Below are 18,820 nucleotides of genomic sequence, written 5' to 3' on the forward strand. Positions count from 1 at the left end.
AGACATGTGATTTTGCTGTAAAAAAACAAACAAAAACAAAGCAGAAAGTTGTAGTTACATGCGACTTGCATTGAAGTGTATGGCAAATGACAGATAAACAAACAAGACACTGAACTGCATATGAGGATGGATGACCCTGATTCATCAAAGCGATTACACCTGAATTCTTTAGCGTTTACATACCAGTTTCGCCCAGGTAAGCTAAGGGGTGCGATGGGATGTTATGCCTTGTCTAATTCATGTGGAGCTGAGGCATTTCTTACTCCAGTTCCTGTTGAAGCATAAGGAGCCACACACATATCAATTGCCAGGCGCCTGTTAATGAATCAGGAGCGTCTGATTTTGATAAGTCCACTCATCAAGACTGGCATTGGTGGTCACGATGAGTCCCGGGCTATGTTTGTATAACAAGCATGAAATGCAGAGAGCCTGCAAAATCCTGAATATAGCTGTATATCTTTCATAAAAGGAAACACTTGACTCATGAGAAGAGCAAAGTAATCTCAATCACCAGAATCCCCTTCTTAGTACCGTACAAAGCTTTGCTGTTAAACATCACATACTACTAAGTTTAATGTTCAAACGGAACCAACCAATATATTACTTTACATTACAATGGTTATTTTATAACTTGTGGCTACAATCTGTGCTGTAGAAGTGTTTAATGTCTAGATACAAATAGCTCAATAGTAACTATACATCATCAAATATTTAAAAATTTAAATTTGCCAATCCTTTTGAATTTTTCCTGAAAATACTGCATAATGCACTACTGCAAAGCCTCCAATTGCCCTGAAAAAAAAATGTGTGACATTATTAAGACTCTAATGCAGGCGTGACACGGGATGATAAATTGTGCGATCGCATAAGCGATCGCACCCGCCCCCGTCGTTTGTGCGTCACGGGCAATTAGTTGCCCGTGGCGCACAAAGTCGTTAACCGCCCGTCACACGTACTTACCTCCCGGGCGACGTCGCTGTGGGCGGCGAACATCCACTTCCTGAAGGGGGAGGGACGTTCGGCGTCACAGCGACGTCACACGGCACCCGGCCAATAGAAGTGGAGGGGCGGAGATGAGCGGGACATAAACATCCTGCCCACCTCCTTCCTTCCGCATTGCAGGTGGGACGCAGGTAAGCTGTGTTCGTCGCTCCCGGGGTGTCACATGGAGCGATGTGTGCTGCCACGGGAGCGACGAACAACCGGAGCACAGAAGGAGGAACGAGATTATAAAAATGAACGACATATCAACAATGAAAGAGAAGGTGAGTATTTCTGCTCGTTCATAGCTGTCACACGGTACGATACCTCTGACGATGCCGGATGTGCGTCACTAACGACGTGACCCCAACGACATATCGCCAGATATATCGTACCGTGTGACGCCCGCATAAGACACACACGCTTAGTGATGTCAAAATGACCTCACTGCATAAATGGATATTAACCAGAATTAACTAAAGGCCCTTTTAATAATACAGTATGCTGACAGATTTTTCATGTTTTTTAAATTAAAAAAACAGAATTAAAATGATAACTTTTGGTCATTTGTAATCTGACAAACCAGTATGTTTTTTTTTCTTTTTATACTATATCATCGATTGCCACTTTTTGTTTTACCATGCATTTTGTACATCACTATAGTTAACTTATGACAATCAGAGATAGGCAAACCCTCAGATGTTCAGGTCAGGACCAGACTTGAATCCAATCATCGCCCCTGACACAAAACCCCATATAAGTCTGTGGGGATCCGAACATTGTACTGTAAAATGATGGTAGAAAGGGATAGGAGGATTAGAGAAGGACAGTTATAGTTACCGAGTCTCCTGCGTGGCTGCCACACTGCTTCCGGGTCTGCTCATTAACCCTCATACATATTCACTGTTTCCCCTGCCCACCGTTGGTTGCAGTCAGACCGCACCCCCAACCTGTGTGGCAGCATCTGTGATTGGTTGCAGTCAGACTGTGCTCCCACCCTGTGTAACATCATCTGTGATTGGTTGGAATCACACATGCTGTCTGCATCCATATAGTGGTGTAAAAATAAATAAATAAAAAAATTATGCTGATACCCAGCACAGATAAAGCATAAAGCTACAGGCTGGGGGAAGCAGTGAATATGTATGAGAGTTAATGAGCAGACTCGCAAGTAGTGTTATAGCCGTGGGGAAGGTCGTTAAGTATAATGGTCTGCTTTATTTCTTATTTTCTTTCTTTTTCCTTAATTTTTAATTATCTAGATGGTCGAACCCAAACAGTAACACAGATTTCTCTAGAAAGTCAGCGTTCGTGGTTCGGGCATGGACACTAGGTATCCGGCATGGACCACGAATGTCACAATTTGGGTTCCTCCATCACTAGTGACAATCTTTTCAACTCCAGGTAATCAACCCTTGGCAAAAAAAGTTGTAACAGAAACTGCCACGTAGGTGCTGGCATATCTAAATTAACAGAAAGCATGATGTGGCAGTAGGCTGTAGTGTAGGTGTGGCATGGTTGTCAAATTGACCTGTAAAATGGGTGTGCCAAAACAGACATACTGACCATATTATTTAAACCTTTTTTTTTTCATTTTTGAACAAAATTTAACCACCTTCCAAAAAATTCCATAAGAAATATCAGGTGGGAACTCGTTGCTTGTGCTGTGAGCAGCCTGCATGGCCTAAATTGGCAATCATGGTCTGCAGCATCTCCAGACTTGTCTTCCATTGGACACATCTGGGACGTCATTAGTCAGCAATTGCAAAGAGAGCTCCTGGCAGCGGATCTTGATCATTTTAATGCATTCAGCGGGGCATAACAGTCCTCTGGCATCCATTAATAACCTCATTGATATCATTCCAAAGCATGTTAGTATATGTAATTGTGCACTTGGTGCTCATATTTGGATTTGTTTCCATTACTTCATTATTTGCATACAATTAACATTTCTATCAATCCTGCTATATCCATAATACAATAATATATATATATATATATATATCTCCATACATATATATCATAAAAATGTAATATTAGTCAGTTTTCTACTCTTTCCAACATGTTTAGCATTCTGTTTGGTAGTCCAATAATCCAGAAGAGCTTCAGTGCTGGGTTAAATAAAATTTATTTTACTTTCTACGTATATCAATAATTGGATTCTAAGTGTTATTAAATCATTTGATAATATTCCGTTTTACACACTTCAATGACACCATGTCCTATGTACTGCAGTCTACGAGATGCAATTTGAAAGTGTGTGCAGCTGCCAATAGCAGATCCTCATGTGTAATTGTGTCTGCCTTTCAGATTGACTTCATAGTGGTTACTAATTTTATTAACTTTAATCTTGCTCTGGGTGACTTCCAGTAAAGATGGCAATGCATTTGTGTCAGCTCTGACTGGGAATATAGTACTAAGCAATTAGTAAATGGTTATTGTTTTAGAATGGATTCAATTATTTTAGCCAAACATCATCTGTTAGCACAATTACATTCCATTAACTGAGCATTATACATTTATCTACGGTTCTTCATGAAAACACTCACTCGCACACGCACACAACAGATACTTTCATCATTGCTCTTATTTGCTTAAAGCACAACTCCACAGGTGAGAAACAAACGTAAAAAGCTGACCAGCACATCTAATAGGTGTGAACAGGTGCAAGCTGAAAATTCAATATAATTACAAAATGTACAGCAACACTCTGAAAAGCTAAAATATGCAAACATTGAATATAGGAATGTTGCTACTGCATTACTGCCCTTAGAACTATATTTAAAAAAATGAGATACCTAGTTCTTTGTATTCGATTCTTTTCTGACTGACCTCTCAGCCCTTCAGCCAGAGCATTTTCATTTTAGATGGATCCTACCCACAACTTGTAGGTTTTTAAATCAGATAGAGGCATATTAGGATAGAGTCCAAACAAAGAGATATGCCTTGTCGTTGGCTGTTGGGCTCTCATAGATTGGGCAATTTATAAGCTAAGTATCTCATTTTTAAACATAGTTCCAATAGCAGTTATGCCATAGCAAAATTCCTATATTCAATGTTTGCATGTTTAACTTTTTAGAGTGCTGCTGTATTCTTTTGCAATTATATTGAATTTTCAGCTTGCACCTGTTCATACCTAGTGGATGTGCTGATCAGTCTTTATATTTGTATTTCATTCATTTCTGTCTGAGTTCTCCTCCCTTTAGCCAGGGCATATAAATTTTAGCTAGATCCTACCTGCCCATAGGATCCCGACAAAGAGATAGACCTTGTCGTTGGCTGTCGGGCTGTCATGAATTGGCCAACTTACAAGTTAAGTATCTAATTTCTAAACATAGTTCCAATAGCAGTAACGCCGTAGCAAAATTCCAATATTCAATGTTTGCATATTTTAACTTTTTAAAGTGCTTCTGCATAGTTTTGCAATTATATTGACTTTTCAGCTAGCACCTGTTCACACCTAGTGGATGTGCAGGTCAGTCTTTTATATTTGTATTCCATTCCTTTCTGACTGAGTACTCTGCTCTTCAGCCAGGGTGTATTCATTTTAGTTGGATCCTATTTGCCCATTACTTGAAGGTTTTAGGCATATTAGGATAGGGTTCCGACAAAGAGATACGCCTTGTCATTGGCCGTTGGGCTCACATGGATTGGCCAATTTATAAGCTAAGTATCTCATTTTTTCCATAATATTTCCAATAGCAGTAATGCAGTGCCAAAATTCCTAAAGTCAATGTTTACATATTTTAGCTTTTCACAGTGCTGCTTTATAGTTTTGTAACAATACCTAAGAAAGTTATAATTAACTTTCAAGGTCCCTGATCACACTTTCCAAAATATCTTAAGTTTAAAAAGTCTTTCTTCTATAGATAGAGCTGGTATTTAGGGTTCACTTACTGATTTCTGTAGCTATGACAGTAATATTGTGCCACAACAGTGCCTCGCGATCCAGAGATTTGGAAGTAAAAATCGATCCATTGCCGGAATCAATGTTGAATATCCTATCCATGTCTGTATGGCGATCCACCGAATACCTGCAAACACAGACCAGCATTAAATGTCTTGTATCCGCAGCAGTGCCCAGACAGAAGTGTTACCAGCAATAATACAATCTATTAAATTAGAAATGACATTTAAAAATTCCTGCTATTTCACAATAGCAGCAAAAAAAGCATACAATTACTTAAAAAGCCTGCAATGTCACTACATTGTTAAGAGCAACGTTTTACTATCAGGAAATATCTAACACTATAAATGTCAAAACATTTTAAATAAAATCTCAGCTTCCTAACAACAAGCACTTGAATAATCCCTTTCTGACGGAAGCTTAAAACACTGAGCTTTCTACAGATTATGTCAGCTTTGAGTCATTTTCTTAAACAAATGTCCAGTACATTTGTGATTTTCACCTGTATGTTGTTATTGGAAACTTATTTGCTGCTTTTTGATCTCCAAACTTGCACCACTCCATTTTTTCACCTCTGTTGCTTTCTAAAGGGGCACCATATACAGTATGTAATAGTAGGAATAACACTGATTGAGAAATATAATCCCCGTTTGCATGGTAATTCTTCTAGAGTTTTATTTAGTTTTTTTTTTAATATCTCTCCAATATTGTAACCAATTTGGAGAAAAATTGGAAAAAAAACTACCTAGTATGAACTGTTTTGGGCAGCATGGTGGCTCAGTGATTAGCAACACTACATGGCAGCATGGTGGCTCAGTGGTTTATATTGTTGCCTTGCAGCACTGGAGTCCTGGGTTCAAATCTCACCAGGGACAGCATCTGAAAGGAGTTTGTGTGTTCTCCCCGTGGTTGTGTGGGTTTTGTCTGGTTTCTCCCACACTTTGAAGACATACTAAAAGGGAATTTAGATTGTGAGCTCTAATGGGGACAGTGATGATGTCTGTAAAGCGCTGTGGAATAGGTTTGCAGTATATAGGTAGCATAATAAATTGATTCCCAGAACACATTACCAGCCTGTTCAGCCTGCCGAATCTAGTGTGACTGTTGTTACTAAAGGGTGCTTTACACGTTGCAACATCGCTACGGATATATCATCGGGGTCACGTCATTAGTGATGCACATCCGGTGCCGGTAACGACATCGCAGCGTGTGACACCAAGGAGCAACGCTCAACAATCGAAAAATCGTTCAAAAACGGTGACACGTCGCTCCTTTCCTTAATATTGTTGCTGCCACAGGTACGATGTAGTTCGTCGTTCCTGCGGTGTCACACATCGCTATGTGTGACACCGCAGGAACGACGAACATCTCCTTACCTGCGTCCACCGGCAATGCGGAAGGAAGGAGGTGGGGGATGTTACGTCCTGCTCATTTCCGCCCCTCCGCTTCTATTGGACAGCCACTTAGTGACGTTGCGGTGACGTCGCTGTGACGCTGAACGCACCTCCCCCTTGAGGGATTGTTTGGCGATCAGAGCGACGTCACTGCACAGGTATGTGCGTGTGACGCTGCCGTAGCGATAATGTTCGCTACGGCAGCGATCACCAAATGTCGCACATACGATGGGGGTGGGTGCTATCGCGCACGACATCGCTAGCTATCGCTAGCGATGTCGCAGCGTGTAAAGCACCCTTAAGAATGGGGAAAGTCTTCTATATAATGACATAGAAGACTTTTCCCATTCTCAGTAACAACAATCACACTAGAATTGATAGGTTTTTGGCATGGCCAACCTTGATCGTTTCCCAAATGACTCCACCTCTTAACACCAGCAATATCATTTATTTATGGTTAATGTGGCCTGAAAAGGCTTTGTTTAATCTCTACAACTTTGATTATTAGGGCACCTTTAGAAAGTAAAAATTGTTAAGTACCAAGTAGCATTTTAGGGACTAAAAACATCTGATAGGTTCTCACTAAGAATTTACACAAATGCAATAGTAAAAGATATTATTGGAGTTGTGTTCTTTGTGCCATATTTTCACTTTAATAGTGTAGTAAAATGTAAGAAGATGCCATAGTAAAAGGGAACCGGTCATGTGAAAATACTGACTAATGTGACCTGGCTGTCAGTCAGTGCCGATACGTGGTTACAGCTGCTGCCCAGTATACCCTGAATGGTGACTGAACCAGCACCGGTACAACCCTAAGACTGGAGGCTGAATGCTGCTGGGAGGAATAAAGTTCATTTCCTCCCGGCAGCGGGGCTCTAAGTGAAGGCGCTTGGCAAGTTAGAAACGTTATTAACTAGCAAATTAATCTCATATGTGCAGTTTAATAGCATTGTTTTCACATGACATGTTCCCTTAAACGTAAAAGGGTTATGATTATTTAATATCAGTCTAACAACTGACAAACCTTGCTACTGAGTGAAATCCTAATTTCCTTAGGAAAGTCCTTAAGGCTCTCATACACATTAGATTAACGTTGGCACAGCTCACAAATTTCAGCTGGATTGGCCATCTGTCTGATTTATAGAGGGGCCTCCCGGGGGTGTCCTATGTAAGCCAGGTGGTAAGCCTATCCTGCCAAGAAGGACCGAGTAGTTTATATTAAAATACCCGATCCTTTCAGGTTTTCAGGGAAGATTTCTAACAGCATCTTTTTTTTTCCTGTTGCAAAGATATTAAAGCTTGGTCAAGTGTTTAGGTTTACTCTGAGAGATAGTAACAGCTTTCTCATGTATATGCACACCTTTAATGAAATGAAAAACTACCTAAAGTTTCATTGTCATCTCTGTATTGCTTTTTGCTACACATGATATCCTATTGAATACCACAGTAAAGGAACAGAATTTCGGTACATATAGTTTTAATAATCTCGTGTCAGGTGTCCTATCAATAAGCAAGAAATGTAACAAAGGGCAAAAACTCATAAAGCGCCTACAAGAGTATTGAGAGTGTACCACTAGAATGCATTAATAATAGAGCGCGCAGGATTAATGTGGGTATAGCAAACGTTCCGCAATGTCGAACATCTTAATGTCTCTCATGATATAAGTACATTTACATATAAGTAGCTTTGAGGATCGTTTAACATGTCTTTTCTTCTAGGGTTTAATTATATTTCAGGTTTGATGGCTCTTCGAGAACGGCTGCTTGTCACACAAACTACTTCAACGAGAATCTACTATTGAAGAAGAAGGGATCAGTGTGCCGCAATGACATGCAGCATATGAAGTGCAGCTCTCATCTATTTACTTTTTATAAGAAAACTATGGAATGAATAGCTTGAAATTAATTATTTCTGCAAATACTTAACAAGTGTTTTATTTTTCAGTGACTGATCCCTGAAAGATTGTCACAGAAACTGAGCAGAAAAATTGATCACCTTAATCCTTTGTGTTCTTGAATACCATATATCTAAACCAACATGAAAATATGAAGTGACTCAATGTCTTTTGACACTTTATTGGTTCACCAGATGTGCAGAATTTATGCAGAATTTAAGGATTTTTTTCTTTTAAAACAATTTTAAATAATTGTCAGGCTACAATGCTCAACACCATGTTTAAACGTTATGGATATTCTGTATTTTGTTTTTTCAAATACATTTTTGGAATTTAGTAGCAGCAAATTATGTTGTTTTTGTTTTCAGTCTGGAAATTGGACCGCAACATGTTACTGTTGCTTCTGAAATTCTTGAATTTCCTTACAGAAAACATGCAGAAAGTCCACCACTCTTTAGGTTATGTGTGGATCTGCTGCTGCAGATTTCTCTGTGGATAATTGGGGATTTGCTGTGGAAATCCACAATGTGTGAACATACCCTTAGATTAGGGCAACAAAAATCTCATTTATAAATGAAGTTATGATGCTTAAGAGAATAAAGCTTTATATATAAATATGAATATAAATAATATATTTGAAGCTGATTATGATCAATAATATGATAATCTATAGTCTGGATATAAAGTGTTTTGTAGGCAGCGCACAAGATAAATGAGAAATGGAGCTCAACAACCAAGATATGAATTCTAAATTTACTTTGACGAGCAAAACGGTAACGCTAACTATATCTCACCATCCACTACAGCAGGGATGGGGAACCTTCGTCCCGCGGGCCGTATGCGGCCTGTGACAACTTTTTATGCGGCCCCCGGGCACATTCCCGGGGACCGCTGTGCTCTGGCAGCAGCTGCGCTTTTCCCGGCTGCTGGCCCTTTAAATCCCACTGCCTGATGACCTGAGGGTAGATGCTAGAATGTACGGGCTCTATCCAGATCCTGACTTCCAGGACCTGACTGCAGCCCATACATTCTAGGCTTAACCTCGGCCTATGCTAGTGTGCTCTGGTGGGCGGGGTAAGCAGCACGCTGCGATAATGTCACAGAAGAGCTGCAGCAGATTACCAGCCTCCCGGACCTGTGCTGTGTGTGTGACTCCTCCTCCCCACCCCAGTACTGTGAGTACTCAACCCATCGCTACCCCCCTGCTCAGTGTTGTGTGTACCCCTTTGTGCTGTGTGTACCCCCTAATGCTGTGTGTACCCCCCAGTGCTGTGCACCCCACAGTGCTCTGTACCCTCTCGTGCTGTGTGTACCCCACAGTGCTGTGTACACCTAGTACAGTGTGTACCCCCTAATGCTGTGTACTCCCAGTGCTCTGTACCTCCTAATACAGTATGTACCCCCTAATGCTGTGTGTACCCCCTAGTGCTGTGTACCCACTAGTAGTGTGTACCCCCTAGTACTGTGTGTACCCCCAGTGCTGTGTGCCCCCCACTGCTGTATACCCCCCAGTGCTGTGTGGCCCCCAGTGCTGTGTACCCCCTAGTACAGTGTGTACCCCTAATGCTGTGTGTACCCCCCCAGTGCTGTGTACTCCCTCGTGCTGTGTACCCCCAGTACAGTGTGTACCCCTAATACTGTGTGTACCCCCTAGTACAGTGTGTACCCCCAATGCTGTGTGTACCTCCCAGTGCTGTGTACCCCCTCGTGCTGTGTGTACCCCCCAGTGCTGTGTACCTCCTAGTACAGTGTGTACCCGCTAATGATGTGTGTACCCCCTACTACAATGTGTACCCCCTAGTACTGTGTACCCACCCGTGCTGTGTACCCTCTCAGCGCTGTGTAACCCCCCCCACTGCTGTCCGTGCCCCCCTAAAGCTGTCTGTACACCTTGGGTGATGTCTATGCTCCCCCAGTGCTGTCCGTACCACCTAAGGCTGTCCATGCTGCCACCAGTGCTGTCCATGCCACAGTCAGTGCTGTCTGTGCCCCTCTTATGCTGTCTGTGCTCCCCAGTGCTGTGTGCCACCCCTCAGTACTGTGTACCCCCCAGTGCTCTGTACTCGCTACTGCTGTCTGCACCCTCCCACTGCTTGTGTCTCCCAAGTGATGCCACCTAGTGCAGTCCGTGCTGACTTTTATTGCTGTCCGAGCTGTCTCCTAGTGCAGTCCGTGCTGCCACCTAGTGCAGTCCGTTCTGCCACCTAGTGCAGTCCGTGTTGCCACCTAGTGCTGTCCATGCTGCCACCTAGTGCTGTCACCTAGTGCTGTCCTTGTCCCCAGTTATGTCTGTGCCACTGCCAGGGCTGTCCATTCCCCCCTACTGATATATATGCCCCAGCCCCTCCTGTGATATATATGCCCCAGCCCCTCCTGTGATGTATATGCCCCAGCCCCTCCTGTGATGTATATGCCCCAGCCCCTCCTGTGGTGTACTCCCAGTGTCTCCTGTAATTTATGTGCCACAGCCCCTCCTGTGATGTATATGCCCCAGCCCCTCCTGTGATGTGAACTCCCAGTGTCTCCTGTAATTTATGTGCCCCAGTGTCTTCTGGGATGTATATGCCCCCAGCATCTTCAGACCGATACAAACCTGAAAAAGCAGCTGTGAGAAACAAGCTGATCAATATCACCGAACAACACAGCCGCACCAAAGAGAAGCAGCTCCTTCCTGCCTCCACAGTAGGGGTGAGTTAATTAATCGTTTGACCAAATATAGCAGGGTTATTTTTCAAGTTGATAATGTTGTGCGGCCCCCAAAGGTTAGTAGGAAATTCCAAATGACCCCCGGCAGTAAAAAGGTTCCCCATCCCTGCACTACAGCTTCCAAAGTGAGACTACCTTCATTTTATAGACAATCATCTTGGCTTATCACATACATACATTTGACTTGCAAATATTTAGCATATGATTAGTTATGCAGATTCTTGTTATGTTACTGCATTGTTACTGGTTTGCACCTAAAAATCTAAACAAATTTTTTTATTACAGTCATATGAAAAAGTTTGGGCACCCCTATTAATGTTAACCTTTTTTCTTTATAACAATTTGGGTTTTTTCAACAGCTATTTCAGTTTCATATATCTAATAACTGATGGACTGAGTAATATTTCTGGATTGAAATGAGGTTTATTGTACTAACAGAAAATGTGCTAGGGTCTGCACCCTGACTCGTGCTGAGTCCTGTGAGCCTAGGTTCCAGACTTCCGCAGGCAGCCGCGGTTCCTGGAGTATTCCACTTCCACAGGTAACCCACGGTCCCTAGAGTCCTTGTTCCTTACTCCACAGTCCCTCAACTCCTGTTACAGATTTCCGTTGTTACTTCAGGTCTTGTTACACCTTTCCTTTCCTTCTTTCACTCTCTCCTCACTCCTTCACTTCTTCCTCCACACTCCTTTCTCAGTAGACGTCTTCCTTCACACTCCTTTCAACTCCTGCTCACTCTATTCTGCTCACTACTTCCTCCCACCAACTTCCCAACTGACCACTCGCCCCTCCCCCTCGCTGAGTCTCTCCCTACAGATTGGGTGGCGACTATCCAATCAGTGCTCATCCCTTTTACCTGTTGCTAGGCAGTCTCCCAGTCTGGAATTGGGGTTGTGTATGTGGCCTGAGGGTGCTGGTGTGTTGACTGGCACGGATATTCCGGGGTTTGGGTTTTCACGTTCACATTTGTGGCACCTGGTACCGCAGGGGTGCTACAGCTCTAAATCACACATTTATAATATTCTACTGTCTACTTTTTGTACCTTCTTGCAAACTCGTGCAGACACTTCTTACAACGATATTGAAGTCAAGGCTTTTTCACCTTTTTTCGGGGCAACATTCCAGACTTTTGCAACTTGCATCTCATGGTGCTTGCATCCATGTCTGTGATCTCACTATTATGAAGCATACAATTCACCTCCAATGCCATGTTTGTTGTGCAAGAACTGATAGACCTGGTGATGAGCCAACTTGTTGACTTTGATATTTTTCCTGGATGTCCACCTTTTAACTTTTGAATAGATGGACACACTTCATTTCATACGCTGTTAACTGTCCTGGCACTCACATGATGCAGTTTGGCAATTTTCTTGGCTTAGAGACCGCTATCAATGATCTGAATGATGCGGTTTCTGTTTTGTTGGGAAATCTTCTTTCATGGCTGCTTCTCAAAGTGACCTTTTGCTTGGATATCAACATAATAACACACCTAGCTATTAGGGAATGTGAGAACATATTGTAATTTGTAGTATACATGAAAAAAAGATTTTTCAAACACCAGGAGCAAAACAGTAACAATGCAGTGACATGACAAGTATCTGCACAATAGATCTTATGCTAAGCAGCTGCAAGTCAAGTTTTTATGAGATAACCAAGATGATTGTATATACAATGAAGGTAGTCTTAAACTCAAAGATGTAGTGGATGGTGAGATATGGAGCCTGGAAGTCAAAAGTTCAAATCATTGTTACCCTTTTGCTTGTCAAAGTAGTTAAAACAAAAAAATCTACTTTTAGTCACTGTTCACCTCCCAGGCAAACCCACTGCTTGCTACAAGCCATTGGGTCTTCTTTCTGCAATGACACACTGTAGCTCTGTCCTCTTCACTACAGACAAGGACTTCTGGCCCTGACACTGTGATGTGACACTTAAGTTCCGGCTTAAAATAAACAGGAGATGTGGCGCATGATGCTGGATAGAATAGGACTGTACGGTGCGCATTGGGATGGCCAAAGAGATGAGCGGTAAGGTGAGTATTGATTTTTTTTTATTTGTTTTTTTTATTTTTTTTTGCTACTATTTACTGGCCCTAAATGGTTCACCAAATTGGCAGCCGTATACTTTTTTTTCTGAATCGTGTATAGCATCGCAAGCTGTTTCAATTCATGCAGAATCATAAATTTTAAGAAAATCGACTCAATCATCAATAGGTTTATCCTCTCATTTCAATTAGATTCCCCTATGTCTACATCTGAACAGCTGACGTTTATGGGTAAAATCCGCTATTAAATAACAGATATTGACCCTACTATTTTATATATGATTGACATTCCTCAAACAGTTTTCTCAAAATTGTGGGGCAAAACTGTTAGAAACGTTGACATATTTCCAGTCTTTGTACCAGTCCTGACCAATTCCGACAACTTTTTGCAAGTGGACAGAGTTTAACCAGAAGGGGCAAGAATTGTTGGCAAACACAAAAGTAGTGTAAATTACGATAGATCCTGACTTGAGTACATTTCTTGGGGTGATGCATGGCAGCTAAAAAATATGCTAAATTCATACGGAAGTGCACTTTTCTTTCATACCTAATCTTGATAAATCGGAACCATTACCACAATCTATTGTAGAATCAGAAAGTAATACATTCACATGACTAACAATTATTCTGAACTGTTTGGTGACTTTGCAGATTTTATTTTCCTATTTCCATTTTTTTATCACGTTGCCATCTGACAAGCTAAGATCGGTGTTGGAAGATGTGCCTTGATTTCTGCATCACGGTTTCATGTGTTAAATGTTGAATTTGAAACAAGGCAGGCAGGCTTCTGATGCACCCTGATTAAAAAGAATAAATGTAAATTGCTTTCTACAGTTATTGGACCGCACCTGACATCCAAAAAACACGGGGTAGCTTTTATGCATTAAGCAAGCTTCAAGTCACATGGGTGCGCTCAGCTTTTCTGTATCAAAACCCTGGCTGTAATGAGCTGCGGAGAAAAACAATTTCATTTCAAATGAAATGTGTTGCCATTTCCAGAATGTTTGCTATGTAATAAACCTTGGTATAGTACACATGTAACATTCAGGCAACTCGCTGTAGCGGTCTGGTCTAATGTTCAACCAAAGGGACCTAAAACCCTTAGGAAATAAATTCTCACTAATGACCAAAATACAAAAATGAAGATTATTTTTCAATAATAAAAATCGAAATATTTATTTCTAATAATAAAATGTTTCCAATTAATTTTCTAAATATCTGTGCCCCATTTCGATAAACACCTCGGCATTACAAGCTCAAGGTCAGGCAAGGAATAAACAAAGGTGTTACACGCAATGCATACAATACGCAGCAGACGGGGAATCACAGCAATATTATGTATGCGAGGAGTAACATCAATCTTGTGATAGGTCACACATCTCCTAAAACGTCTGACTACAATGAAGGATGGTCACACCAGGTTAACCTGTTGGAATAGAGTTCTGCTATGGCTCTCTTTTTCTGTTTTCAATTGACCGTGCAGAAAGAATGCAAATGTGACATTTCCCTCCATAGAACAAGTGGGTGACGGCTGCCGGGAGCTCAAGCTCTTTGCAAAATGGGATAAACGTGGCTTTGTACATGTTTGTGCCTCTTCTACGACCTGCAGTGAATGCACCTGTAGATATTGTAGTCAATGTATTTGGATCTTACATTTTTAAAGGAGCGGTTCACTAGTTATTTTTCATAGGCACATCGATATTATGTTGAGAAACAAGGTTTGTTTCATATGCCTTGTGTTGCTAATAGTGCCTGTGAACACTATTGTGCTCCACTCATCCCCTTCTCGTGACTCCCAGGCTCCGTGACCTCAGGGATCCGGTGATGTGAGATCAACTTCCTGCTCACCTCAGAACACCGCGGTGGAGTTTCACCGCTCGTCACAGCCCAGTGTTGCTCCTGCTTGCAGTGAAGGGGGAGGGAGCAGGGAGATGCTGGGCTGTGACGCTGGGCTCAACTGAGCAGTGAAACACAGCCCAGTCACTCACAGAGACTGGGGCCGGCCACAGTGATGTCAAGTCACCTGGAAGTTGACGTGACATCACCAGACATCAGAGGTTACGGAGCCCGGGGGGGTGGGGGGGTGTCACGAGAAGGGGATGAGCAAAACGCAATAGCGCTGCTCACAGCCAGAATTGGCAATACAAGGTATTTGAGAGAAACCTTGTTTCTTAACATAATATCAATGTCCCTACTAATACTAACTAGTGAACCACCCCTTCAAGTTTCTTATAAATATAATCATGAAATAAGAAAACATATGGAAAATGCAGGACCGTGCCTAGTACTGTACAATACTCAACGATTACTGTTAAGATGGGCAATTTTTTTCAAGGATCCATGGATTTACATTACCGATTGTGATCCGAACCATGAATTAAAAGTAGACGTTTCCATAATTTTCTGCTGACCCCTTACACTATCCTAGGTATGAGTGCTATCCGTGAAAACTATGCATGACACTTATACATAATCAAAGTCTGAATGTGCCCGTAGTTAATTAAAACGTTGTGCTGCAAATCTAGAGGTTAAAATCTGAACAGCCCTGATATGTCTCTGAGCCTGTTATAACTGCATCCAAACTGCACAATTATCTGTGAGCCTCTAACATCAGCAGCACAAGTCTCTCCGCTGTCCTGAAAGTATTTAAAGGGAACTTGTCAGGTGCAATACGCAGCCAGAACCATGAGCAGTTCTGGGTGTATATTGCTAATCCCTGCCTAACTGTCCCTGTATACACTAGCATAGATAAATAGATCTTTAGAAAAAGTATTTCTAAAGATCTTTCATCATATGCTAATGAGTGCAGGGACTAGTCACAAGGTCATAAGTTCCCTTGGCTAGTCGGACCCCGTAGCATGTAAGCACACCTCTGTCCTTACATTCTAAGTTAAGTTGCTTATTTTAATGCTTACTATTTTACAATTCTAACAGGCATCCCATTATGATGTAATAACTCTGGAAGGATTCAATCGATCCCAGTGATTCATTCTGAGATTGTTTTTCGTGACATATTACACTTCATCATAGTGGTAAATTTAGGTCAATTTTATCTAGTTTGATTGTGAAAATGTTGGAAATTGTCAAAAAGTTGGGTATTGGATGTTCCGAAAGCTGAGCTTCCGACAACTCTCGTGCCCATGCCATCTCCATGGCGTACCCATACTTCATAGGTCGGGAACTCCTTTTCAACTATGATGTATGGGTACGTCATAGGTCGTAAAGGGGTTGAACCTGTTGTTAAACCCTTCACCCCAGGCAATTTTCTGTTTTCGATTTTTCTTCCCCTTTTTCCAAGTTGCGGGACAAGTTTTAATTTTGAACAACGGCATTCATTCTGCCCCATATTATGTTGGAAAACGGGAAAAAAATCCAGTGCGGTGAAATCGCAAAAAAACCCTGCAATTGCACTTTTGTTTTTTTTTTGTTTTATTTACTGTGTTCACTGTTTTGCAAAACTGACCTGCCAATATGATTCACCAGGTCAGTCTGAGTCTGTAGATACAGTACCAAACATGAATAGCTTTGCTTTTATGTAAGTGTTGAAAAAAAATTCTGAACAAAACAAACAAACAAAAAAGAATAGCGCCTTTCTCGCCATTTTCTGAGGCCCGTAGAATTCTCATTATTGAGGATCTAGGGCTCAGTGTTTGCTTACTTTTTGTGTCTTGAGCTCGTGTTTTTAATTATACAATTTTTGCTTAGATGCGATGCTTTGATGATCTCTAACTGCATTTTAACGGCAACCAAAAAAAACCCCTTAATTTTGGAGCATGCAATTTTTTCTCGCTGAGCCGTGTGCCAATTAATTGATTTCATATTTTGACATTTTGGGGATTTCTGAAAGCAGCGATACTAAATATGTGTAATTTTCAATTATTGTTATTTAAACTTTTTTTTTTTTACTTTTTGTTTTTTTATTTCCTAGTGCCCCTAGGGCACTTTATGATTACACAGTTCGATCGCTTCTGCTGATCAGAGTGCTCTGATCAGCAGAAATGCTGATCTCCCGCGAATATGGCGCTCTTGGTTCATTGCTATTGTTGGTTACTCAAGAAGGGGCATGCTAGCTCCAAAACGCGTAGAACTATGAACAATAAAACCTGCTGATTTTAATGAAAATTGCTCTGAGTCTATCTGGCAGTGCGGCAGGAGTCTATGAGTCTATCCCGCAGTGCGGCATTACAACCACTTTCTCCTGCTTCACTGAAATGCATCAACCAGGACAGACATGCTAATCAAAGGGGACTACAGCTCACTTGGTTATTACTTCACTTGGCTGTACCTGGTACTGCGCTCAGACTTCTTCACTTGTATGGTACAGAGATGCAGTATCACACCCAGCTGCCTAGATGAAAAGGCCTATGTGTCTCTGTACACAATGAAGAGACTAGTTGGAGTTTGTGGCCCCTTGATTATACAGGGTTTTAGAGGTTGGACCCATCAATCAATCCCTGATAGTATTTTCAAAAATAGGCTATTATTAGTAATGAGCAAATAATTTGGTATTCGTGTGCTCGGGTGCTCTTAACGAGCATTTGATGCTGGGATGGGCACGACTCGAGTACCTGATTATAATGGAAGTCAATGGGGAACTCTTCTAGTAAAATGCTCGAGTTTCCCACTGATTACCATTATACTCGAGTCGTGCCCATCCGAGCAGCAAATGCTTGTTTAGAACACCCGAGCACACTAATAGCGAACTATTTTCTCATCACTAGCTATTATGTCTTTCAAGAAACTCTAACTCACTAGTGGCCAAAGTGTTATCAATGTCAATGCCAAGCACTTTTTAGCAATTGAGCAGCTCTAACTTTTTCGTAGGATCCTAAAATATTTTAGTGACAATTGGGGCTGTTTTTATTTTGTACCGCCATTTTTTTTTCCATTTATGGTTTTTAGTTGTTTCAGCTTACAAATTTACTAAACTAAGATATTAGAGCAATATCCATATTATACACTGTATCAGTCATTTTGATATATCTGTAGTGTCAGATTATGGTGCAGCTATAGGGTAGTCACTGTGTCTTTTATCCCCCAATACTCCATCAGCAACGCTCAACTTCCACATAGATGGGTTCTGGGAATGTGGATAAATGGTAAATTATTTACCATTCATTTATACAGGTAGTATATGTGTAAGGTAGACAGAGGATAGATTTCTATCAAAGCAACAAACCTATAGAGCCACTTATACAGGCGAGAGTAACAGTCTTCTGTGACATGTACAATTAAAGGGAAACTGTCACCAGGTGTTTTCCACCTAATACTAAAACAAAGGCCCTGATTCCAACGATATGTCACTTCCTGGTCTGCTTGCTATAGTTTTAATAAAATTAGAGAAAGAAGTGGGTATCCAGCAATCCAAAAGATACAAAAGTCTTTATTTCTCCATCTAAAATCCAGCATGAAAAAGAAAGAAAAAATGTTAAAAATCCTTGAGATAACGCGTTTTGGATCGTACAGAATCCTTAGTTATATCCCCATGTCTCATGATCCTGTACAATCCAAAATGCATTAGCTCATGGATTTTTAACTTTTTTCTTTCTTTTTCATGCTGCATTTTAAATGGAGAAATTAAGACTGTTTATGTTTTGGATTGCTGGATACCCACTTCTTCACTAATCTCCTTTTTTTCCTGTGGCCAGCTAGAGTTTTCTTCCGTGCAATATTCATTCCCTGTTTGGACTTGGATACAGATGGTGGATTGGCTGATAAGTACCTTCTATTAAAAGTTTTAACAAAATCACTGTTCTATCAGTGAATTATCACTAGAAGGTTAGTAAAATTGCTGCCATGTAGACCTCTATATCCATGAACTTTGTATAGCCCCACTTCGACCACTGATTGGCAGCTTTCAGTGTACCCAGAAATCTGTCAATCAGTGGTGTGGGCG

The 18,820-nt window shown here is 41.3% G+C and overlaps 1 protein-coding gene across 2 annotated transcripts in view; it reads right to left on the reverse strand.

The window, feature by feature from the left end:
• LOC142243200 (cadherin-6-like) overlaps positions 1 to 18,820 on the reverse strand; it is a 431,398-nt gene that overhangs the window by 57,954 nt on the left and 354,624 nt on the right. For both annotated transcript variants that reach the window (XM_075314854.1, XM_075314855.1), the window contains one exon: positions 4,879 to 5,015. In XM_075314854.1, the coding sequence (XP_075170969.1) occupies positions 4,879 to 5,015 (137 nt within the window). The remainder of the gene's footprint in view (positions 1 to 4,878; positions 5,016 to 18,820) is intronic.

This window comes from Anomaloglossus baeobatrachus, chromosome 6 (genome assembly GCF_048569485.1).
Source record: "Anomaloglossus baeobatrachus isolate aAnoBae1 chromosome 6, aAnoBae1.hap1, whole genome shotgun sequence".
Lineage (NCBI taxonomy): Eukaryota > Metazoa > Chordata > Amphibia > Anura > Aromobatidae > Anomaloglossus > Anomaloglossus baeobatrachus.